This window comes from Vidua chalybeata, assembly GCF_026979565.1.
Source record: "Vidua chalybeata isolate OUT-0048 chromosome W unlocalized genomic scaffold, bVidCha1 merged haplotype SUPER_W_unloc_5, whole genome shotgun sequence".
Taxonomy (NCBI): domain Eukaryota; kingdom Metazoa; phylum Chordata; class Aves; order Passeriformes; family Viduidae; genus Vidua; species Vidua chalybeata.
In genome coordinates this window covers 650,249-675,337 of record NW_026530340.1, presented here as the reverse complement: position 1 = coordinate 675,337, position 25,089 = coordinate 650,249, and the positions used below count along the sequence as shown (strand labels likewise).

The 25,089-nt window shown below is 53.6% G+C and overlaps 2 protein-coding genes and 2 pseudogenes across 4 annotated transcripts; 2 read left to right on the top strand and 2 right to left on the bottom strand.

Annotated features, from left to right (window-relative positions):
• The window catches only part of LOC128782905 (zinc finger protein 850-like), a 211,394-nt pseudogene that overhangs the window by 63,619 nt on the left and 122,686 nt on the right, over positions 1-25,089 (top strand).
• The window catches only part of LOC128782907 (zinc finger protein 345-like), a 258,868-nt pseudogene that overhangs the window by 226,331 nt on the left and 7,448 nt on the right, over positions 1-25,089 (bottom strand).
• On the top strand, positions 2,699-8,666 carry LOC128782950 (olfactory receptor 14J1-like). Of its 3 annotated transcripts, XM_053933522.1 has the most exons (3): positions 2,699-3,422; positions 3,564-4,191; positions 7,241-8,666. In XM_053933522.1, exons 2-3 carry the CDS (start codon positions 4,188-4,190, stop codon positions 8,194-8,196), a joined length of 960 nt encoding a protein of 319 aa, XP_053789497.1. In that variant the 5' UTR covers positions 2,699-3,422; positions 3,564-4,187; the 3' UTR covers positions 8,197-8,666. The 3 variants fall into 3 exon arrangements, with proteins under 3 accessions (XP_053789497.1, XP_053789495.1, XP_053789498.1); XM_053933520.1 differs by having other exon boundaries at positions 2,700-4,191; XM_053933523.1 differs by lacking the exon at positions 3,564-4,191 and having other exon boundaries at positions 2,703-3,422.
• On the bottom strand, positions 16,652-19,056 carry LOC128782911 (uncharacterized). The gene is made up of 2 exons (XM_053933425.1): positions 18,887-19,056; positions 16,652-18,611 (listed from the first exon to the last, which is right to left on the bottom strand). Exons 1-2 carry the CDS (start codon positions 18,959-18,961, stop codon positions 16,989-16,991), a joined length of 1,698 nt encoding a protein of 565 aa, XP_053789400.1. The 5' UTR covers positions 18,962-19,056; the 3' UTR covers positions 16,652-16,988.

The window sequence follows — 25,089 nt, the reverse complement described above, 5'->3', positions numbered from 1 at the left end:
GGAAGAAGAAATGGAGAACAACAGAAAGGCAGAAAACCTGTAGAAAGACACACACAGGTACCAACTGCTCAGGTTCCAGCGTCGCCAACAGAGGAACCCCAGGAGAAGGCAGGATCCAGACCATGGGCTGGCCTCGAGCTCCGGCTTTTAACCCCCTGGGCCTCCATGGGCCCGCCCCTGGGGTGGGACTGCCAGCTGATTGCCCAATCAGAGTCAGGGTAGGCACCAGCTGCTGCTGTGTGATTGATTGGCAGCTCAGCCAATCAGAGCTGGGTTAGCACTGACTGCTGTGTGATTGATTGACAGCTCAGCCAATCAGAGCTGGGTTAGCACCACCCCTGCTGTGTGATTGACAGCTGTGCCAGGCCAGGGCTGGGGGCGGGGCTCTGTCCCACCACAAACCAAGGCCTGACCCGGCCCTGGCCCCACACGGGCATTCCGAGCATCCCAAGGGGTCTCGGGACATTGATCTCATCCAGCCTCTGACAGCAACCACAGTGACACTGGGGAACCTCATGGAGCCATGGGTCAGTTGTGACAGTGAGGGTCCAAGGATACCATGGTGACACTACGGAGCTGTTGCATCCCAAGACGAGGAAGGGGACGATGAGGCTGGGATGCCTTGGAGGAAACTCCCCTCTCAGTTATAATGGTATAGAGACATGTTCTCCCACAGTCCCTTGCACCTTTATGTTAATCATTTGTGTTAATCCCTTACCCTCCCCACTTCTTGAAAGTTCTGCATTCCTTAGTTACATCATCCCTTGTCTCCTCCCCAATTCCAGAATTGTCCCTGCTCCTGCTTTCCCTATTGGTTCCCCGTCCCTCACTGTTCCTCCCCTGAATTTCTCTTAGTTGTTGCTCTTCAGTCCCTCCTCTGTGCCACCCCTGCTCCCTCAAGCCACTGGCCCTCAGGTTTGATGCTCTGCCCCACTGTCTCCCTATATAGCCCTGGACCAGGCTGTATTGTGTGTTCTTTGTCCCTGGACGCCTTCAGCGTGTAGCTCAAATAAACTGCCACTGGAACTCCACACAAAGAACCCCTCCTGCCTTTTCATTCTCCGCCGACGTTCAAATGACACAGCGCAGCGTGAGCGTCTGGTGTGCAGAGCTGTCCGTCCTTCCTGGCTGAGACACTCCTGGAAAGGCGGTGGCTTCGGCAGCTCCTGCTGCGCTGCTGCACGGAACCTCATGGAACCATGGGTCAGCTGTGACAATGCAGGCCCAAGGACACCATGGTGACACTGGGGAACCTCATGGAACCAAGGGGCCATTGTGACACTGTGCTGCCTCATGGAATCAAGGAGACCATTGTGGAACTCGGGGGCCCCAAGGAACCAAGGGTCCGTGGTGACCTTGTGGAGCCGCAGTGTCACAGAGGAGCCGTTGTGACACAGCGAGGGCGCATGGAGCCGAGGGGCCATTGTGACACATCAGGGCTTTGTGGAACCACAAAGCCATTGTGACATTGCAAGGCCTCATAGAAGCACGGGGCCATTGTGACACTGCAGAAGCAAGGGGGACATTGTGACACTCCAGGGCCTCATGGAACCAAGGAGACCATTGTGACACTGTGGGGTCCCACAAAACTAAGGGAACATGGAACAGGTCTGGCTGCCTTGGCCACCTGGGGGCCACCTCTCATCTGCCTTTGAGACACTGGGACCATGTGCTTTTCTTTCTTATGGAAAAAACCATCCATCTCCATCAGGCATCCATGGCTAATATTGGGCAACTGTGCCCAGAATTCCCTATATCCAAGGACAGCTCCCAGACAGGAGCTGCCAGGACTGACAAGTCTGGCTGGCCGTGGCTTCCTGAAGACTGGCACTTGGGTGCCTCGGAAACACAGGGGCTCTGTGCTTTCCTTCTTAGAAAAAATAACTTATCTTCCTGTCCAGGCGCCCATGGCCAAAATTGGGATTCCACCTCCAAAACTCCGTACATCCAAGGATTGCTCCCCAGTGAAAGCAGCCAGGGCAGAAAGGTCTGGCTGCCCTTGGCCTCTTGAGAGCTGCCTCTCACCTGCTATCGAAACACTGGGGCTCTGTGCCTTCCTTCCAATGGAAGAGAACCTTCTTTCTTCTCAAGGTGTCCATGGTCAAAATTGAGATTCGTCCAAATTCCATATATCCAAGGATCCCTCCATGACAAAAGCTGCCAGGAAGAACAGGTCTGGCTGGCTTGGCCTCCCAGGAGCCACCTCTCTCCTCTTCTGCCTTTGAAACACTTGGACTCAGTGCTTTCCTTCCCATGGGAAAGAACTATCCTTCTCCTCCAGGTGTCCATGTCTGAAATTGGGATTCCACCTCTAAAATTCCCTATATCCAAGGGTTGCTCCCAGGCAAAATCTGCCACTACCATCAAGTCTGGCTGGCCTTGGCCTCTGGTGGCTGCCCCTGCCACACTGGGGCTGGGTTCTTTCCTTCCCATGGAGATCCCTGTGACACTGTGGGGACCTCATGGAACCAAGGGGATCATTGTGGCACCACGGGAGCCCATGGAACCAAGGGGCCATGGTGACACAGCAGGGCTTCATGGACCCAGAGACCATCATGACTCTGTGGGGCCTGATGGAACCATGGAGGCCATTCTGACCCTTCAGAGCCTCGTGTCACCAAGGGGGCATTGTGACACCTCAGGGCCTCCTGGAAGCAAGGGACCATTGGGACACTGTGGGGCGCCATGGAACCGAGGGCACATGGAACAGGTCTGGCTGGCTTGGCCTCCCAGGAGCCACCTGACAGGTCTGGCTGATCTTGGAACACCAAGGGCTGCCTCTCATCAGCTCCTGGAGCACTGGGGCTCCGTGCTTTCCTTGCTGTGGGAAAGAACTGTCCATCTTTCCAGATGCCCATTGCCAAAACTGGTTTCCTCCCTGAAAAATTTCCTCTATGCAAGAGTATCTCCCAGAAAAAACCTGCCAACTCTGGCTGGCTTTGCCTTCTGGTGGTCACCTCTCATCCACCAGGGAAACATTGGGGCTCTGTTCCTTCCTTCCTATTGAAAAGAACCTGGCCTTCATGTCCAAGGTCCATGACAAAAATTAGAATTTGGCCTCCCAAATTCCATATATCCAAGGATTTCTCCCCGACAAAAGTAGCCAGGACAGACAGGTCAGGCTGGCCCTGTCCTCTAGTGATTTTCTTAGACTATGAGCTGCTGCTGCTCTGCTCTGGCCTGGCTGCTGAGATCCTGGCCCTGCCCCCAGCGCCGCCCAGCCTGACACAGCCCCAGCGCAGCCGCTGCACAAACCTCCATGGGAAAACAGCTCCGGCCGCAAGGACCCAGCCCGGCCGGGCTCACGCAACCATCTGCAGGCCCCGCCTGAGATATTGACTCTTCCCGTGCTTCCATCCTCCCTCCAGTGAGAGAAAAGGACAAAGTGCAGGCACACACAGGAGCAACGTGAAGACACCGAGGTCAGTGAAGAGGAAATTGGGTCCCAGATGGGAGGAATGAGGAGATGCCTTGACCTTGGGGCTGAAATCCTCTGGTAAAGCTATGGAGAAGGATGGAATTGATACATCAGACTCTCTTTTTCCCTATAACGCATTGAAAAGTATGGGGAGATGACTTGTTCAGCAAAGGCCTCAATGCTAAAGGAAGCAAATGTTGCAGTAGCTGTGATCCCTTGAGAAGTTTGAACAGAGAAAGAGAGAAGAGTGATGAGACCCTGTGCCCTCAGGGAGAGAAGACCTCTGATTCCAAAGATGAAGATGATTTCAGAAATAGATGAAGAGAACCTTTGCTCATAAACAGCTCATCTTTAAACCAATACCCCATAAGCTGACATGGCCCATAAACACAGCTGTGGGAAAAGCTGTGAAAAATGGGAAAGACTTCACGATTTCAGGTTTTCCAAGTGACTGCTATTTGTGGAAATTGAGAGCCATGAGAAAACTGTTTTCTTATTGAGAAATCTTCATAGCAGGAAAGAGGAACTTCTCTCCCTAAGTGAACTGAATAGAGACTATTCTAGAGGTGGTAAACTTATGGAAAATTTTAGGTTTTATCTCTTTACATTGTCAGTAGGAAAGAAAAGGTTGTAGGGAGAAGATTTCTGAAAGTTTTGTTCTGATTCTTATTCCTCTTTCTTTTAGCTACAGTTAATAAACTTTTCTTTATCCCCTTTTAAAGTTTTGAGTCCACCTTGCCTTTCTCCTAATCCTATCTCAGAGCAGGAAATGAGTAATTATATTCTAGTGAGTGCACTGGTAATTAGCCAGCACTGAACCCACCACACTAATTGATGCCTTGGTTGAGAATTCTCAAATTGGTGAACCAAAACCACCACAGAAACTTTCTGATGAACTGCAGTAGCACAGAGGGAAATCAAGGCAGAGCCATGGTTTGTCAGGACTTGCTTGATCCTAATGAGCACCGTGGTGCATTTGGAGCTGAGCCCTGGAACCTCAGGGCCTGAGAGGAGATTGCACAAATCTTTTCAGGAGTCCAAGGTAGAAGAAAACCCCAAAGTGTCTCGAGGCATTAATGGGACCCACTGAGGTCCATCCCCAACACAGGCTCCTCATGGACTCCTTGGAGGAGAAAACTGGAGGCCAGGATGGCACAAAAACCTCTCAGAGACTCAAAATGGCACAAAAACCTCTCCGTGTGGAAAGGAAAATCCAAAGTACCTTAAAAAAGTTGAGTATCTCAAAGCATTAATGAGCCCCACTGAGTGTCAGTGCAAAGCTCTCAAGGGACTCGTTAAAGCAGATAATTTGGGCCATGATTGCACAAACCTCTCACAGAGTCTGGATCCAAAGGGAAACACCAAGTACCTTAAAAGAACTGAAGTACCTTGAAGCATTAATGAGCCCCACTGAGTGTTGTTCCTGACCAAGCCTCTCCAGGGACTAATTACAGCAGATAATTGGAGGCCATGATTGCAGAAAGCTCTCAGAGACTGCAAGGCAAAAGCCAAAGCCAAAGTCCTTTGAAAAACCTGCAGTGCCTGGGAGCATTGTGGAGCCCCCAGGGCCATTCCTGAGCAAGGCTCCCCAGGGACTCCTTCCAGCAGATCCTGGAGGCCACTGGGATGTGGGCTAGGGGGGGATGCTGAGGGCAGGACAAGGGGCTGACAGTGCCCAGCCTGGCTGGGGCTGTGCCAGGAGGCCCCAGGGCCTCAGGACAAGGTGTCTCCTGACAGCCCTTGGTGGCACAGACCCTGCTGTGCCCCAGGGCACCAGGACTTGGCTTCTCTTTGTCCCCACCTGTCATCAGTGCCTCCAGTTCTCTGTTCTGCCTGGGGCCTGGGGACACTTTCTCAGTCATGTCCCTCAGTGGGACTTATTAAAAGTCAAAGAAACTTTGGAGTTGGATTCTGACTTGGAGTTCCTGAGAGGTTTCTGCAGCTCCCTCTCAGGGCCTGATGTTCAGGGCCTGAGCACAAAGCCCCAGAGGCTCATTCAAGTCCTTGTGCTGTGTCTGTGCTGCTGAGCTGGGCCGGGCTCCTGGCACAGAGGGTGATGCTGGTAAGCAAGCAGAGCTTCAAAAGCACATTTCTCTGGATGAGCAGCTCTTCTCCCAGCCCAGCAGGGCTGGGGCACTGCCTGCAGCCAGCGCAGGCACAGCCCAGAGGCACAGAGAGCTTCAATCAGTCAGGGCTGGGAAGGTGCTGAGAAGTGCCTGGGGCAGAATCACTGCCAGCCCTTGGCACAGGAACCTCTGGCTGCAGGACAGTGCAGCTGCAGCTCCTGCAGTGATCTCCTCAAGCTGGAACATCCCAATGCCCACAGACCCTGTGAGTACAACTCTGAGTATTTCTGCTGCAGGGCAGGTGAAATGCTCATGTAGCTCTGACATGCTGAGGGGTTCTGATCAGACATAGAATATTTCCAAGACAAGGATTTGATAAAAATGATGAAATTTCCAAAGACTTGTTATTCAGTTTCCTACTATCGGAGAATGGCAGGGAGGGGAAATAAATATTAAAGGTTGATTATGAATTTTGACAAGTGCATATGATATCCAAGCTGTTACATTTAGCGATCAGTAGGTTCACAGGAGATCTCTAATGTGCTTGCAGCCACTCTGCCCACGGACAGCAGCAGCATCACCTTTGCTGGAGCCATCAGGCTCAGTCTGAGCTCTCCTTTCTCCAAGCTGCAAACAGAACCTGCCCCCAGCCAGTGCCCTGCAAACAGGCTGGGTTCTGTCAGGCCAAGGAGAGGGCACAGATATTTGGGGTCTGTGAGTGCTGGCAGGGAGAGATCAGGCACAGGGAAACACCTGCAGGAGGAAAATCTCTGGGAAGCAGAGAGAAGATCAGGGAAGGAGAGAAATCAAGACCCAGAAATGCTGTGGCAGGGAGAGTTTAGAGATGTGCAGAGGATCCCCTCCAGTGCAGCCCCTCCCTCTGCACAAGCCCCCTCCCTCCTGTGCCCCCAGCCAAGCCTCTGCCCTCAGGGCCGGGGCTCCAACGCGTGCAGCCCCTCCTGTGCAGACAGAGCTGCAGCAGAGCCGTGGGGCAGCTCTGCAGCCCCGGGCCCAGTTCCCTCTGCAGAGCACAGGGCTGGCAGCAGCTGCCCGGCACTGGGGGCTCTGGCAGGGGGCACAGCTGGCTCAGGGTGACACAGCTGTCCCCAGTGCCCGGCTCTGGGCAATACTGGCAGTGCAGCCAGGGAAGGAGCTGCACCTCCCTTCATCCAATGCCATCAGAAGGACATTGGAAGTCTCCCTGAGATTTCGGTCCAAGCTGGGAGTTCTAATCCAGGGTGCAGACCTGTCCTAGAGCATCTCTGAATTATCAGATTGATGGGGAAAGGCAGAGGTGTTGTGACACTGAAAATGCTGCTGGGTTGTTGACATGAGCAATGTGAGTCCTTGGCTCCAAATGTGGAGCTGGGCTGTGCTGGATCCATCTGCTTTCCACAGAACCTCGGCTTTTTTTTGGGGAAAAGGTGGGAAGCTGATCATCCTCCCCTGGAGAAATTTTAAAGCCCAGAGAAACTCTGAGCAGGTCAGAATGACAGACCATCTTCCCTCAATCTCCTCTCATCACTTTGCCTCACACAACTTGCTCTGTTCTCCCTGAGGGAAGCAGAAATGCTGAGGGTTTCTGATTTCCAAGAATTGCATGAGAGACATTTGGGGAGCTTAAAAATAAAACCTCAGAACGGTTAAACACAAAAGCATGTCTGTGTGTGTCAGAGAGGAGGGTGTATGGGAAATGGCTTTGATTTTGGTTACAGGTATCTCCTCCACCTCATCACTGTCCTTTCTCCATGAACAGGTGCCCATGTGCAGCCACAGCAAATGTCCAACAGCAGCTCCATCAGCCACTTCCTCCTGCTGGCACTGGCAGAGACGCGGCAGCTGCAGCTCCTGCACTTCTGCCTCTTGCTGGGCATCTCCCTGGCTGCCCTCCTGGGCAACGGCCTCATCATCAGCGCCGTAGCCTGCGGCCACCACCTGCACATGCCCATGTTCTTCTTCCTGCTCAACCTGGCCCTCAGCGACCTGGGGTCCATCTGCACCACTGTCCCCAAAGCCATGCACAATTCCCTCTGGGGTACCAGCACCATCTCCTACACTGGATGTGCTGTTCAAGTTTTTATGCTTATCTTCTTCCTTGGATCAGAGTTTTCCCTCCTGACCATCATGTGCTACGACCGCTACGTGTCCATCTGCAAACCCCTGCACTACGGGACCCTCCTGGGCAGCAGAGCTTGTGCCCACATGGCAGCAGCTGCCTGGGCCAGTGGCTTTCTCTATTCACTGCTGCACACGGCCAATACATTTTCCCTGCCCCTGTGCCATGGCAATGCCCTGGGCCAGTTCTTCTGTGAAATCCCCCAGATCCTCAAGATCTCCTGCTCAAATTCCTACCTCAGGGAACTTGGATTTCTTGCTGTCAGTGCCTGTTTAGCACTTGGCTGTTTTGTGTTCATTGTTTTCTCCTATGTGCAGATCTTCAGGGCTGTGCTGAGGATCCCCTCTGAGCAGGGACGGCACAAAGCCTTTTCCACCTGCCTCCCTCACCTGGCCGTGGTCTCTCTGTTCCTCAGCACTGTCATGTTTGCTCACCTGAAGCGCCCCTCGATGTCCTCCCCATCCCTGGATCTGGCCCTGTCAGTTCTGTACTCGGTGGTGCCTCCATCCCTGAACCCCCTCATCTACAGCCTGAGGAACCAGGAGCTCAAGGCTGCAGTGAGGAGAATGATGCCTGGATGCTTTCAGGGACATTAAACTGCTGGCCAAATTCTGCAAACGACTTGTAATAAAAGTCTTCTTTGATACTTCTTGTTGATTTCGTTGTGGGAATTTTTTTCATTTGTTTTGATTTTTTTGATATTGTCCACAGAGAAATGTCATTGTTGTGCCATTTCTCATTTTGTTTTTCTCCACCTTCCCTGTGCCCACAGACTGTGTCAATGAGGGGCTGTGCTCTCGGTGGCTTTAAAGGAACTCAAGGATCTCCCAGCAGAATTTTCTGCAGAGATGCCCTTTTGTTGCCTTCTCTGGAGCTGCAGCAGCAATGTCTGTGTGCAGAGCTGGGGGCAGATCAGTGCTGGCACAGCAGCTGTGCCCAGCAGCAGCAGCAGCACTTGGTGTTGCCAGTGCTGCTCCCGTGGCCCTGCCCCGCTGCCCTGGTGGCCCTGGTGTTGCTGCAGGGCCTGAGTGCTCTCGGGGCCGGGCACAGTCCTGGGGGTGGCAGTGCCGGGCTGCAGCAGGGACAGGCCATGGGCACTGCTGGGGCAGCGCTGACGCCTCAGGCCGGGGCCTGGGGGCTCCAGGCTCCTTGCCCAGGCTCTCTCAAGAACACGGCCAGGCCAATGCTCAGCACACAAAACCCCCGTCAGCAGCCCCAGGCTGGCCGTGGGCAGGCTGGGGGCAAACAGCACGGCTGGTGCTCTGCAAGGGCCCTGGGGGAGACGGGAAGGAGCAGCAGAGCAGGGGCTGATCCATCCCCAGTGCGCTGCACAGCCCAGGGCAGCGTCCCAGAGCGTCCTCATGGAGCTGCCAACAACATCCCCCCTCTGCAGCCCTGGCCTCTCCCCCAGCTCACACAGGTGCTGCATCCTTGCAGGCACAGACACGGCAGTGCTGGCTCAGGAGCCCCTGTTTGCATTGCACACAGCAGGCGGGAGCACCCCCGTGCTGGTGCTGTGGGGACATGAACCTGAGGGAGCACAAATGCCATCAGCCCCTGGGGCCAGGAAGGGCTGGGGGACGCCAGGGAAAGCACTCAGCTTTGTCCTGGCCTCTGCACTCAGCCAGAAAGTTTGTTCCCATCAGCTGGGACTTTCCTGTCCCACTGCAGACGCTGTTGCTCAGAGCCAGGGCTGCCTGGCAGCCACCCCCAAACTGCCCTGAGCATTTCCTTGCCTTCACCTCTGCTTTCTTTACTCTTCCTGCTACAAATTTCTTTCTCTTGTGCACCCCAGTTCCCTGCCTTGCACACAGCCCATTCCTGTTTGCCCTTTCCTCTGTGGCCCCACTCCCCATTGCAGTTCCTGACTTGGCACCATGGGAACGTCCCTTGGGGAGCAGGATCATCCCACAAGTGCTGCAGGAATTGTCTGCAGGCTCCTGCAGTGCCTGGTGCTGCTCCCTTGCCAGAGGCAGCCCAGGCCAGGGGGGCACATCTGGGCTGCTGTGTCTGCCTGTAGGGCTCCCTGTTCTGGGCAAGGAGGAGGAGCTGCAGAGGCTCTGCAGGACTGACAGGATGGGCTTTGGGGCTGTGAGGAGAAGCTGAGGGACCTGGGCTGCTGCAGCTTCTGAAGAGGAGGCCCAGGGCTCCTCCTGCACCTGCTCCAAGGGTGGTTTCAGACAATCCCAGAATCAGCAAGGTTGGAAATCATCAAGTCCAACCTGTGCCCTGACACCACCTTGTCTCCTCTGAGCCTCCTCTTCTCCAGGATCAACAACCCCAGCTCCCTCAGCCGCTCCTCACAGGACTTGTGCTCCAGACCCCTCACCAGCCTTGTTGCCCTTCTCTGGACACGCTCCAGCCCCTCCATGTCCTTCCTAAATTGGGGGGCCCAGAACTGGACACAGCCCTCGAGGTGCTGCCCAATCAGTGCCCAGCACAGGGGAAGAATCACTGCCCTGCTCCTGCTGGCCACACCATTCCTGATCCAGGCCAGGAGCCATTGGCCTTCTTGGCCACCAGGGCGCACTGCTGGCTCATGTCCAGCCTGCTGTCCATCAGTCCCTGCAGGTCCCTTTCTGCCTGGCTGCTCTCCAGCCCCTCTGTCCCCAGCCTGGAGCGCTGCAGGGGTTGTTGTGGCCAAAGTGCAGGACCCGGCACTTGGACTTGTTAAACCTCACCTTGTTGGATTTGGGCCCTGGATCCAGCCTGTCCAGGGCCCTGTGCAGAGCCCTCCTACCCTCCAGCAGATCCACATTCACACTCAGCTTGGTGTCATCTGCAAATTTCCTGATGCTGGACTCAATCCCCTCATCCCAATCATCAATGCAGATATTGAAATCCACGCTGGCTGGCTCTGACCCCTCGGCCATCCTGTGGGTGCCCTGTGATGGCTCTCAAGGTGATCTGTTCCAGAACCTTGCCGGGCACCGAGGTCAGGCTGACAGGCCTGGAGTTCCCCAGATCCTCCTTCCAGCCCTTCTTGGGGATGGGCTCACACTGGCACCTCCAGTGCTCTGGCACCTCCCTGCTGAGCCAGGACTGATGGGAAATGATGGAGAGCAGCTTGGGGAGCTCATCCACCAGCTCCCTCATGCCCCTAGGATGGATCCCATCCCATCCCATCCACCTGTGAGCATCTGAGTGGCTCAGCAGTTCACCAGCTGCTTCCTCCTGGATTACAGGGGTTGTTCTGCTCCCTGTGCCCATCTGCCAGCTCAGGAGAACTCTTGTCCTGAGGACAACCTGTCCATATATTGAAAATTGAGACAAACAAGATGTTAAGTAGCTCAGCTTTTTCCTTATCTTTAGTTACTCTATTCTCCATGGCATCCAATAAAGAGTAGAAGTTCTCCTTATCCCACATTTTGCTATTAAGTTATTTATGAAACATTTTTTATTATTTTTCACAGAAGTGGCCAGGTTAATCTCTAATTCAGATTTAACCTTTTTCCTTTTTTTTCTGAATGACCTAACAACATCCTCAAACACTTCCAAAGTTCCCTGACCTTCTGTCCGAAGTTAATGCACCCTTGTCCTTCCCTTGAGTTCCCACAAAAGCTCAATGGGCAGCCAGGGCAGTAATTTTCCTCACCAGTTCATCTTTTGCCACACTGGGACAGGCTGCTCCTTCCCACTTAAGATTACTTTCTTGAAATGTGTCCATCCTCCCTGGACCCCTTTGTTTTTAAAGGCTGTTTCTGTTTATATTCTGTATTTTGCACACATATTCATTAATTGTCCTGGACTAAACATACATCTGATAATCATTTCCCCAAAATCATTAACATCTTTCCCCTCCCCTTTACCCATGCTCTCTTCTGTCCTGGGGGTCTCTCTGGTGGTCCCTGGTGGTCGTGGACCCCAATGTTCCCGTGGGCCTGGCTGAGCTGGCAGGACACTGAGGCTGGTGAACTTCCAGTTCCCCTTCTCACACAATGGGCACTGTGTGGTTTCCACAGGCCTGGGGTTTTGGAGAACAAGCTCCAGGTGTCAGCTCAACTGGTGGAGACAATTTATCATCTGTAACATGAGGTCACAGAGTGGGCTGTGACATCACAGAGTGGGTTATGTGAGGTCATTGAGCAGCTACAGCACCATAGACTTTCTCTGTGACATCACAGAGCTGGCTGTGACATCTCAGATTTTGCTGTGACATTACAGGGCAGCTCTGTGACATCGCAGAATGGATTGTTGCGTCAGAGACCAGCTGTGTGAGACTAAAAATTGGGCTGTGACATCTCAGAGCAGTCTGTGACATCACAGAGGGGCTGTGTGACATCCCAGGAGGGCTGTGTGAGGTCACTGGGTTGGTCACTCCGCCCCAGCTCCCCCTCACAGTTTCTCCCAACAAGTCCAATGCTGTTCATGCCCAGCGGGGTCCCTGTCCCCCGCTATCCCCCCGGTCCACCTGGAGCCACAGCCTCCACCAAAGGATGTTCCACAGGATCCACCCCAGAGCCTGACACGGGGAAAAGGGGCCAGGGCTGTGTGACCAGGACATCAAGGACGTGGATTATCCAGGTCCCTGTGGCCTGGGTTGGGTTTCCCAGGGCAGGAAAGATGTCTGGCAGCTGGAGCAGGTTTAGGGAAGGGCCTCCAAGGTGGGGCTGTGTGGGAAGTGGATTTGTAGAGAGTTCTCAGGGCCTGACAGAAGGTCCACACAGTACGCATCCATATGCAAAGTTTGAGATAAGAAATGCTGATTTAGAAATGCCACGGAATAGGACAGATATTGTTGAGAGAGAAATGGAGCTAGATAAAAGTTTCACCGGATGGCTTTGCAAATAAGACCAGATATTTTGGAGAAATAGAACTGTCAAAGATGCATTCTAATGGGACCCACGAGGGATCATTTTAGATGATTGGCCATAAGGCACTTGCAGCATGGTGTAGCTAACTAAAGCTGATAGGGCAAAAAATGCTTATGGTATATTGTAATTAGGAAATGGTTGGCTTCTGATTGTGATGGCATGAATTATAACATCTGTATTTTCTCACCCGTCTCATGAGACGGAAAACGGAATAAAAGTTCTTAAAGCACCTCTCAGTTGCCCCATCTCTGGGTCAGGAAAAGGGTATTGTCCAACAGCACTGGAGCCCTGGGGCTGTGAGCAGAGGCTGAGGGAGCTGGGCTTGTCCAGCCCGGAGCAGGGAAGGCTGAGGGGCTCCTCATCCCAGCCTGGCAGTGCCAGTGAGGAGGGGATGGAGAACACAGAGCCAGGCTCTTCACCGGGGGGCCTGGTGGGAGACAAAAGCCAATGGGTGGAAGGGGAAAGAGGGGAGATCAGCCAGGCCAGGAAGAGATGAAATTAGTCAGGCTGGTTTCAGCATTTCCTCAACACCAAAAGCAGCCTGACCTCCCTTCTCCATCCACCACTGACAGCTTTGCAGATCAGGAATTGTTCAGGCTGTTTTATACCCACTTTAGGACGAGCATCCTGATACAACAATTTAACTGTGTTTATATCTATCACAAAATCATCTTTGTCTAAAATTGGTTTTGTACATTGTGGAGGGTGGACATGTCAGATGTTGCTGGGATGTCTCACATTGCTGAGGGAAGAGTTTCAATGTTTCTTAAATTGTACCATGTTTACTTTTTTTTTTTTTTTTTGTTGGCAATGAAGAGAAACTTTCTGTGCCTCTGAGTCTCACCAGTTCCTGACCCCCAAAGGACACAAACCTGATGAGTTCTGGTTCCCACTCCAGTGGTGGCACTTGGAGCTCCCTCCATCCCCAGAGCAGAGCTGCCTTGTCCCAGAAAGTCCCTGGCACTGCAGGGATGAAGGAAACAGGACAGGCTGTGGGGATCAGGGGCAGGGCACGGCCAGGGATTTGGGGTGGTTGTGAGCCCAGGGCAGGACCCGGCCCTTGGCCTTGGTGAACCTCATCCAATTGTCCTGGGCCCATGGCTCCAGCCTGTCCAGATCCCTCTGCAGAGCTTCCTGCCCTCCAGCACAGCCACACTCCCACCCAGCCTGGGCTCACCTGGGAACTGCCTGAGGGTGCCCTCGATGGCCTCGTCCAGATCAGCAATAAAGAGATTTCACTGACCTGGCCCCAATCCTGAGCCCTGAGGACAGCCCTGGATGTGACTCCATTCCTCAGCTGCTCTGTGTGCCAGGGCTTGGATGAGGGAAATGGTGGGGAGGGCGTGGGGACAAAGTGTTGTTGATTGTCAGCCATGAAGAGTCCTGATTTTCAAATCTGTTCAGACAGCATTAGGAGGTGCTGGGGATCAACATCAATTGGACATTGCTGATATCAATCTATAAACAGGAAAAGAATCATTCTCTCTGCATAGTCTTCAAAACAGTATATTCACTTTGAATACACTTTTGAATTCAGTCTAATTAACCACAGAAGAATTGAAAACATAAATTACTCCCAGAGGCTATTTTTGATCGGGCAATTTGAACAACTGTTCATGAGATTTTTTCACTGAATTCCTGAACTGAAGAGCTCATGAATGAAGAGGTGTCTGGAGTAGTAAAATTCATCAGAAACCTCCAAGGGGCTGAGGATCCATCCCCATCAGAGCAGCAATGAGCAGAAATGGGCAGAGCTTTGTGGCTGCCGCAGCTCTGGGATGGGCCCTGGGCCTGGAGCAGGAGCAGCTCTGGAGGGCCCCAAGGCCGGGGCTCTTGTGCTGGCCTGGGCAGATGGGATGGCAGCAGGGGCTGCAGAGCTGTCAGCAGCTGAGGCCGAGGGGAGCAGGGCACCCAGGGAGCCTCCTTGTGCCTTGGGCAAGCCCCTTCCCCCATGGCTGGGGCTGAGTCCTGGCTGAGCTGCAGCTGCTGCTGTGCCCTTGGCAGGGGCTGAGGCCGTGGGGCCAGTGGCCAGAGCAGCCTGGCCTGAGCAGAGCTGTGGGGCCAGAGCCGGCTGGGCTGTGCTGGGGAGAGGCCCTTGGTGCTGCACAGAGCTCAGGGCAGCTGGCAGAGCTTGCAGGGAGCTGGGCTGGGCTCCGAGAGCCTGGCCCAGAAACCATCAGTGTCCATCTCAGCCTGGCTGAGCGTGCAGGGGCAGGATTCAGCCCAGGCCTTGTGGGGCAGGGCCAGTGCCTGTGCAAGGCATTGAAAACAGGCAAGTGGCCGAGAGAGGAGGCTGCTCTGTGCCCTTGGGGGCATGGACACAGCAGGGAGGGGGCCCAGGACATTTGTCAGCGCCAGCCTCTGTCGCCAGCCCTTGGCAGCCCTGGCTGCTGAGCCCAGCTTTGGCCTGGGCTGAGTTTGGCTGTGGCCCAGCTCCATCCTGCTGCGGGGCTCAGGGCCTGTTCCCGGCCATGGCCAGCCCTGGCCGGCCTCTCTGCTGGCCCAGAGGCCGGCAGAGCCCGGGGCAGGGCTGTCTGTGCAGCCCCACAGGTGCCACGGGCTGGGCAGGAGCTGGCAGAGGCTCGAGGAACATCCTCTGAGCGTGGCCTGCGCTGGCCAGGGCTGACTGTGCCAAAGGCAGAGCTCAGCTGCCCTTGGGGGCTGCAGGAACACTCAGGAGCCCAAAGAGCCTCCATGGCTGTGCTGGAGACCAAGGCTGGAGCAGGGAAATGCAGGGCTGCTGCGCCATGGGGAGGGCATGGAATTCCAGCACACACCTCAGCTCTCTGATGATCCCGGTACCGTGCTGGGCCCTGTTTCAGCCTGGAGCAGAGCAGATGTTGATGGCACAGGAGCCCTGCGGGGCTGGCAGGGACCTGCAGCTTGCAAGGTGCTCTGCTCTCCCTCAGCTCCTCTCTGAGAGATGCAATCCCAGCTGGGCACCTCAGGGCACAGGTGGCACTGCCTGTTCATGGCCACACAGCTGATGTCTGCCTGGAAGGGGGCACAGGTGTTCATACTTCTACATTTCATATTATACAAGTAAACCTTTATTATCTGGCTCACTTGAGTACTTTTAAGAAACAGCAAAATTTTCCCTCCAGGGACAGGAATTTCATGGAGGTGTACTGATGGCAGGAGGAGAAATACTGATCTTGCCTTCTACTTGTGTCACCAATATGCTGTTTATTATTTCCTCTCCCTATTCCTTCAGGTGTTTCCAACTCTCCTGTTGAAATGGCCATGACTAAGGCCATCTCTTCACTAGACCAGCTGGATCTATGCCCTTCCCTTTGCTCCCACATTTCCTCCTCCAGATGCTTTCTGGTCATTCAAGTGCCTCTCAACTGACTGGTTTCATGCTTGGAGCTTCAGGGAGTTGTCCAATCTTTCTGAAGTTCAAATAAAGATCACATTAGACAACATCATCATTGTGTTTATATCTATCACAAAATTACCTTTTCTTGTGTCTTTGTCTAAAACTGTTCCTGTACAGAAATCCCTTGGGGATGGGGGGCATGTCAGATGCTGCTGAGACATCACAGAGAGCTGAGGGAAGAGCTGTGATGGTTATTAAACTGTTCAAACGTTCAACTTGTGTTTGTTGGCAAGTAACCTTTCTGTGCCTCGTGCGTAAAGCCAATCATAAAATATGCATTTTTCACAGTCATGACATGCACCGGTGTCACAATGGCCTCTGGGCACCATGTCACCGTGGGTCACAAAGGCCTGGTGGGCATGGTTGCCCTTTCTCCCAGAGACCTCTTGTCCCATCTTTGTTCCTCCCCTAAACATCCCCAAGGAATCCCTGTGCCAAAGTGCCAAAGTGCTTTTCCCACCCAGCCCACCCTGGGTCCCAGCCCTCAGCCCTGACCTCCTGTAGAAAGACCATCAGGAAGGCAAAAGCTCCATTTGAAGTTAATCTGGTGGCCACTGTGGAAGACTATAAAAAGTGTGTTTTTAAAAAGATTAATAACAAAGGAGGGCTAAGGAAAATGTCCATTCATTATTTCCTAGGGGAGTGGGGGGGAGTGGAATTGTGCTCAGGAATATGCCAGGGGCATCCTGGCATTCTGTGTCAGCCATGGTGTGGGCAGCACAACCGGGCTCTGATTGTCCCCCTGTGCTGGGCACTGGTGTGGTCACGCCTGGAGTGCTGTGTGCACAAGTGTGCCCCCATTAAGATTTGATTAGTGGGAGATGCCTCTGCATGAATTAAGGTGCCAAGGAGATCATGTACAAAAGTCTACGACTGGGATTTTATTTAACAATAAATGTGGGGTAGGGAGATTGAAAGGGACTGGAAACAGGAGAGTGAGAAGGAAAGAGGGGGAAAAGCGAGGTTGCGGTGCGGTGGAGAAGTGATCAAACAAAGGACAGGTCCAGACACTTGTCTCCAGCAGTGTCATGTTGGTCCTTGTCACCCTGCCTTGGGTGCCACCCACCCATCCATCGGTGTGTACCCAGGGTTTTTCTCTCCCTGCTGCCGTTAGCTCTGGGAGCTGCCGCTGCCCCTGGGAGCTGGGCATCCTCAGGGTGATCCTTTGGGCATCGTCCTGGTGCTGGCCCCGGGCTCACTCCTCCGGCTGCCCCCTGAGGCAGCTGAAGGAGAAAAGGCGGTGCAGAGCCCGCCGGGCCGTCTTGGCCATGGAGCGCCATCGCCGTGGGGCCGGGGGCTGCGGGACGGCTGCGCTGCCAGCGGGGCAGGCAGGAACGCAGCGTGCCAGGGGCTGGGCAGGCACCGGGCCGGCTCCTGCCAGCGCCTCATCCCCACAGAGCTTTTCCTGGGGAGGGGCGGCCTGGGCACGGCCAGCCTCCTTGCCAGCTTCTTCGGCCTGGTCCGCAGGATCAGCAAGCAAGGCACAACCCACAGACATTTTTGGGTCTTCGAGTGAGGCCGTGGGGAGGGGCTCGCTGTGCAGCTCAATGCAGGGATTCCTGTCCACGGGAGAAGCTGGTGGTTCTGCTTCCTCCTCTTGCAGCGGGAGAGGCAACGGGCTCTCTGCCTCACTGTCACTCTCTCCTGCCACTGCTCTGTCTTGGAGCTCTTCTTCCTCCCACATTTCCAGGAGCTCGTCTAGAAAAGCGCAGGATGGCGAGTCACCAGAGACAGGGCACAGGCCTTCCAGCAGGTCAGGATGTGCAATCCCTGCGTTGTTTTCTCTCTCTCCCGTGGAGTCCTTGAGGGCATTGCATGACAGCGAGTTGTCCCAGACAGGGCACAGCTCAGCCAGCAACTGGTCAAGAGACACAAGTTCTGAGGACGTTTCTGTCTCTCCTGCGGCATCAGCGATCACACTGCAAGTGCTGTGCGGGACCCAGGGGCCTGCAGCTGGCTCCAGGGTGAGGCTTGATGCATCCTTGAGGATGCACTTGGACCTCATGGGGCTTTCTGCGTCGTCCAAGGAGGAGAAGATGGCTCTAAACATCTCTTCATGGACTTTGTCTTCCAGCTCCTCCAGCTCCTCCCTCTTTTTCCGCAGACGCTGCATCAAAGCCTCCTCATCCTCTGGGCACAGCCGCTTGTGCCGTGCAGTTTGCTGGGCTGGCCGACGAATTCCCTCTGCCTCTTGGCGGGCACTTAACCACTTGGGGGTTCTCAAGGTGGACTTGACGGACCTGTTCTCACGCAGGTATGGGCCCAGGTCTCTAAACAGGTCACTGCAGGTGTTGCCCCCAAGCCCTTCCTTCACCTTGATGAGCTCCTCTATCTCAGAGTGCCCCAGGTGCTTCCAAGCCGGCTGGGTCCCAGTGCGGATCTGCAGGCCGTGTGCGTGTGGCACGGGTGGCAGGTGATGGCCCTGCCTTGCTGCTGAGCCACACCAGAGCCCTTCTGTTCTCCTTGCCAGGGAAGGCATTTCCCAGGCCCCACCAGCAGCCAGAGTGCCCCGTGGTGAAGGTGGTACCATCTCTGGCTGGCCTCTGGCCACAGGGCCCACAGCACGTGCTGTGGCTCCAGGAGAAAACCCAGGGGCTGCTCCTGGTGCTGCAGCTGGCAGATGGGGCAGCTTGACCCTCGCAGAGGCTGCTCTTTGCATTTCAGGGCTGAGCCGGCAGGGAGGTACCAGCGGCAACTGAGGGCCGTGGAGAGGCGGCAGGTCCGACACGGACAGTCTCTGTGGCCGTGTGACACTGCTGTGTGGCGTGTTGTTCCTCCAGGTGACCTGAGGTGCCGCCTGTGGCTGCCTGTGGGTCACCTGTGGGAAGCAGGAGGAGGCACGGGATGGAGGCGGCTGTGCGGGCACAGCGTCCCCCACGTGCCTGCAAGGCCGGGCCTGGCCCCAAGGCCGGTGCTGGCCACAGCAGCCAGGCTGGGCCAGGTTCCCAGCTGGGCTCGCTGCCTCTGGGGCATTGCTGTGCCTGGGCCATCCCAGAGCTGTTCCCTCCACAGAGCATGGCCTGGTGCCAGGCCTGGCTGTCCCTGCCCCAGGGCTGTCCCTCTGCAAGCTGTCCCCACATCCCTATCCCTCACCTTTTGATGCTTGGGCCTGAGTGGCCGCCCCTCACGGGGCCGGCCGTGGGCATTCTCCTCCTCCTCCTTCAGCATTGTGGCAGTGCTCTGGTGAACACTGGCCACAATCACCCAGGGGAGCTGCTGCCTCCAGAGAAGCTGCTGCCTCCTCAGAGAGCTGCTCTCGTGGGAGTGGCCCCTGCAGGGATTGGCAGGTGCATTGTCAGGTCATGACATGCACCGGTGTCACAATGGCCTCTGGGCACCATGTCACCGCGGGTCACAAAGGCCTGGTGGGCATGGCTGCCCTTTCTCCCAGAGGCCTCTTGTCCCACCTTTGTTCCTCCCCTAAACATCCCCAAGGAATCCCTGTGCCAAAGTGCCAAAGTGCTTTTCCCACCCAGCCCACCCTGGGTCCCAGCCCTCAGCCCTGACCTCCTATAGAAAGATCATCAGGAAGGCAAAAGCTCCATTTGAAATTACTCTGATGGCTACTGTGAAAGATTATCAATGTGGGTTTTTTAAAAAAGATTAATAACAAGGGAGGGACAAGGGATGGCGGGATTCTGGTCAGGAATATGCCAGGGGCATCCTGGTATTCTGTGTCAGCAATTGTGTGGGCAGCACGACCGGGCTGTGACTGTCCCTCTGTGCTGGACTCTGGGGAGGCCACACCTCATATCCTGTGCCCAGCTTTGAGTCCCTTTACCCTGTGGCTGCATTTAATACAAATTACCAACTCCTCGAGTGGTAATACAGTTATCTCTTGTGTGTTTGTCATAAATATGTGGTGTATTGCGGATTAGAGGTAAGGGTACAGTTAATGGATAGGTTTTCTCATTTATGGTTCAGAAATACTGCAATTATAGAACATTTCATGCACTGAGTTCATTGTATGTGATTTACATGTTGGATGGATATAATTTGGTTTATCTTCTGACAGGATATACAGGATGATTATAAACAGTAGGCAGAACATAGCCAAAACTAACAAAAGTACAGGTGGATGCAACATTAAATTCAAAATTCCAGTTGCTCTGTGTGGCCATTGTCCTGGTTCAGGGTAAATTTGGGAGAGAATCCCCAAAGGGGTTCCTCTAGAAGGCAGATTCAATTGGCCCTTCCCACAACCGGTTTGGGGAAAAATACTTCCCTGGAGAAAAGTGGAAAAAACTGTTTATTAAAGAAGAAAACCTAAACAATATTAAACAACGAAACTTCTTGCCGCTTTAAAAGAGAGAAAAACTCAGAAAAATCCCCCCTGCCCGGGCTGCAGCTCGGCTCACTCAGTCTTTGATCAGTCCCTCTGGCGCTGGAAATGCCACGGCCCAGGCCCAGCCCGCTGGGCCACAGGTGCGAGCTGCCGGTGCTCTTCTTGGTGTTCAGTCCAGAGCAGGTTTGAGCAGGTCCAAAGAAAAGGAAAAGCCACAGTCCAGGGAACTTCTTTGCCTCAGCTTGCTAGAACTAACTAAAAGCAAAGGAGAGCTCTGTCTCGCTGTCTGTCCATCTGCAGACAACACAGTCCAGGAGCAGGAATGTGGAGGAGTGAGTGCAGTTTCTGAAAACCAACTCTGCTCTTCTTCTCCCTCCCTTCACTCCTGGAACAAGTCTTAAAGGTGCAAAAGTTATTATTCAGCATAAACAGAACAGACGATTGGCGATAAAAGCATCATACAGTCAACCTAGGACATTCCATCCCTTATCCCCATATCGTCAGCTTACTACTAAAACTAATATATATATTCTAACTCTACAAACACATCCAGTATACAGCTATACAAAGATAATGGTAGTAACATTCAGCAAACAGTGGTATTTACACATAGTTCTCACCCAACAATCAAGTCTCCCTGAGGTACACATCGTGTTCTTCCATCTTTCTGCATTATCCACCATGTGCAACCTGGTCCCTGAGCAAAGACAATCCCACGAAAGGGTTTGTCTGTACTCGAGGCAGAATTGATCCACACTGTCTTCCCTAACAAACCTCTGACATGCACCACTGGGACTTTGTCTCCATCTACTATATGCAAAGGCTCAGATTGGGCAGGGCCCACTCGATTGGTAGAGCCTCGGGTGTTAACCTCTGGTCCCGTCCTGACTGGGCCAAGGGCTACTGCATGAGCAATTTCCTGCTTAATCTGGGAGAAACCTTGTTGCTGCTCAGGGCCCCAGTGGAAATCGTTCTTCTTGCGGGTGACCAGGTAAAGAGGGCTCACAATCTGACTGTACTCAGGAATGTGCATTCTCCAAAAACCTATGGCGCCTAAGAAAGCTTGCCTTTCCTTCTTGTTGGTTGGTGGGGACATAGCTGTGATCTTGTTGATGACATCCGTAGGAATCTGACGCCGTCCATCTTGCCACTTCACTCCCAGGAACTGGATCTCTCAAGCAGGTCCCTTAACTTTATTCTTCTTGATGGCAAAACCAGCTTCCAGGAGGATTCGGATGATTTCCTCTCCTTTCTCAAACACTTCTGCTGCTGTGTTTCCCAACACAATGATATCATCAATATACTGTAAATGTTCTGGAGCCTCACCCTTTTCTAGTGCAGTCTGGATCAGTCCATGGCAGATGGTAGGACTGTGCTTCCACCCCTGGGGCAGTCGATTCCAGGTGTATTGCACTCCCTTCCACGTAAAGGCAAACTGAGGCCTGCATTCTGCTGCCAGAGGAACGGAGAAAAACGCGTTAGCAATGTCAATAGTGGCGTACCACTGTGCTGCCTTGGACTCCAGCTCGTACTGGAGTTCCAGCATGTCCTGAACAGCAGCGCTCAGGGGTGGAGTCACTTCGTTCAATGCACGGTAGTCCACAGTCAATCTCCATTCTCCTTCAGATTTACGCACAGGCCAGATGGGGCTGTTGAAGGGTGAGTGGGTTCTGCTAACCACCCCTTGGCTCTCCAGCTCACGAATCAGTTTGTGGATGGGGATCACGGCATCTCGATTCGTTCTATACTGCCGGCGATGCACTGTCGAGGTCGCAATTGGCAGTCGTTGCTCTTCCACCCTTAGGAGCCCTACTGCAGATGGGTTTTCTGTCAGTCCAGGCAAGGTGTTTAATTGCTTAATGCTCTCTGCTTCTACAGCGGCAATGCCAAAGGCCCACCTGAGTTCCTTCGGGTCTTTGTAATAGCCGCTCCGGAGGAAGTCTATGCCCAGAATACATGGAGCCCCTGGGCCGGTCACAATGGGATGTTTCTTCCATTCCTTCCCAGTCAGGCTCACCTCAGCTTCCACCAGGGTCAGTTGTTGTGATCCCCCTGTCACACCGGCAATGAAAACAGGCTCTGCCCCCACATATCCCGATGGTATTAGCGTACACTGTGCACCAGTATCCACTAAAGCGTTATATTCTTGTGGCTCTGATGCGCCAGGCCATCGGATCCACACCGTCCAGAAAACACGGTTTTCCCATGCCTCTACCTGGCTAGAGGCAGGGCCCCTCTATGCCTGGTTATCCTTCTTTCCTTGGGCATATGTCTTGGAGGTTCCCTCAAGGGGATCAGACATGTCATCATCATACCTGGCTGTTCGGCTACGGGCAACTGGGGCTGCTTTCCTTTTCTTACCTTCCTTCAATTCACGCACCCGTTGTGCCAGAACAGCAGTAGGCTTCCTATCCCATTTCCTCATGTTTTCTCCAGACTCACACAAGAAGAACCACAACTCAGCTCGTGGGGTGTACCTTCTCTCCCCAACAAAGGAACGTCTGTGTTGGGTGCCAGGGCCTCTAATTTGCACAGCTGAGATTTGGAGGAGGTCCTCCTTAATCTCTTCCCTGAGTTTCTTGCGGCTTTCCTCTATTTTTCCTTCTAATTCCTGCAGTCGTGTCTCCACAGCTGCAATTCTGGCATGGGTCGGGCCATGTACAGCATCCGCATATGCCCGAAGCTTCTTTGCCATATCAAGTACAGTCTCATATACCTCCTCCCGCTTCATTATTGCTAGAGCAGAAGCGTATTCAGGTGGCCCAAGTCGCACCAGTTTTCTCCACATTACAGGTGTGCATGGTACAAGGTCCGGATTCCTAATTGTTACGTCTTCTGAAAAAATGATCTCCACCACTGCCATCTCCCTCAGGCGCTGGATCCCCTGTTCTATGGTCTTCCATCGTGTCTGCTGGACATAGAGGTCATCGGCACACAGATATCTTTGTGCTACGCTGTCCAGGACCCGTTCCCAGAGGCTGTGAGGGCTAGCCCCCCTCATCATGCCTTGGTCGATGACAGGATCATGTGACAGGGACCCCAAATGCCTTGCTTCAGTGCCATCCAGAATGGTAGCCTCCCCTGCCGCATCCCAAAGGCGGACCAGCCAACTAATTATAGATTCGTCGGGCTGTCGCCGATAATCCTTCCTTAGGCCTCGGAGGTCCTTCAGGGAGAAGGAATCAATATTAGCCTCTGATCTGGTGCCACTTGCTTTGACTCCTGATTTTATGTCAGGAGGTGTTGAGGGTCCTTCTCCTGCATCGTACTCATCATTGTCATCCACTGGTCGATCGGTCTTCTCTGTGCACTTTCCACTTCGTGTGCTAGTAGCCACGGCCATTGGTTGAGGCTTACAGTCTGGTTTAACTACTGGCTTCGAACCTGGGCTGTTGGCTGCAGCCTGAGTGACTGGGATTGCTGCTGGTTTATCTCCCTGCCCCCCTTCCTCTGTCTGCTGCCCTACAGTATCGAGCAGAGTACGATAAGCATATGCCAGGGCCCAGCTCACTGCAATGATCTTTTTCTCCTTGGGGTTATCCTGGCATTTCCCTTTCAGATACTTCGCCACCTCAGCTGGGTTCTGGATGTGTTCAGATGGAAAGTCCCAAACTACAGGATCAGAAAACTCCTTTAAAATTTTGCCCATATCCTCCCATTTCCCGCACCACTCAGGATTTTTCACCCTTGGTTGTACTCCTAAATCAGAGGTCTCACCAGCCCCTCTAGAAATCTCAGCCTTCATCTTATATAAACTGCGGACAGTATAGAGAAAGGTTATTAAATTAAATAACAGAAAGATGGTATCCTTGGCAGTCAGGGAGGACAGGACATTTCCTAATAGAGGTGTAAACAATTCGGAGGAGGAAAAGGAAAGCAAAGGCTGAAAAACCTCCTCCCCCATAACAAATTTAGTACACAGCCACAACCACGAGTTATACATTCCTGGAGCCGATAACAACATTTTTATAAGCCCCTTGCAAAGTATCACAGCCAAGCCCAGCCCAATAAATATTCTCGTTAGTGCCCCTCTGCTACAAAAGCTACATATTAGGGACAATACCGGAGCTACTTCTGGATAAGAAAATAACTCCAGGGACCATAAAGCTATCAAAACTTCAAAGAACCCTAATGACCACAAATAGAGGCAGGCTTTCACTCCAAATGACATCATAACTTTAAAAAGAGACATACCAATATTCCCGCAGAACGGTTAAAGCCAAAAATATTATTAGAATAGTTTTTTCCACTCTGTCTGGGCGTCCCCGTACGGGCCACCAAATTATTTGTCCTGGTTTAGGACAAATTAGGGGAAAACACCTCCAAAGGAGCCCCTTATAGGAAACCAAACCCTCCGCAACCTCCCCCCCACCACCTGGTTCGGGAGGAATTCCTTCAGAGGGGAAGTGGAAAAAACTTGTTTATTAAGGCACAACAAAAAACACTCCCCAGCACAAGAGAAATAGCCCAAGATGACCACAGATGTTTTCACCAGTCCAAGGGGGTTGAGCTGTATCTCTCTTCGCCGCAGAGGGTACGAAGCTTCTTTCGCAGACCCCGGGGGAGCTCCTGCCCGGAGTAGGTCCGATGTCTTCGGGGGGGGGGGGGGGGAAGGGAACAACGGAAACCGGGGAAAAGGAAAAAAAAATGGCAAAAAAGCAAGCCAGCGAAAAGCAGAGAAAAAAGAGAGGAAAGTAGAGCCAGAAAAGCATGCAGCCAGCAGCAAGCCAAAGCAGCAAGCAAGCTAAGCAGCAAGCCAGCAGCCAGCCGGGGGGGGGGAAGGAAGACAAAACAAACTGAGGACAGGGAACAGAAACCACGATTGGGATAATGAGCATGAAAATGTCCTGTCCCCACGACACCCGCCCACCCAGGGTGTCCCGGGGAGCTGCTGCCCCTGAGCCAGGGGCTCTGCTCTGCTGCCCTGGGCACCCCGGGGCTCCCAAAACACCCCACGGCCAGGCCGGGCCCAGAGTGTCGCAATGTCCCCTTGGTTCCATCGGGCCCCGCA

What these genes read in the sequence shown, in the direction of transcription:
- LOC128782911 (XM_053933425.1), bottom strand. Translation starts at nt 18,961, where the DNA reads ATGCTGAAGGAGGAGGAGGAGAATGCCCACGGCCGGCCCCGTGAGGGG. An exon ending in TCAGGCCCAAGCATCAAAAG is followed by an intron (nt 18,612 to 18,886) that starts GTGAGGGATAGG and finishes TGCTTCCCACAG; the next exon opens with GTGACCCACAGGCAGCCACA.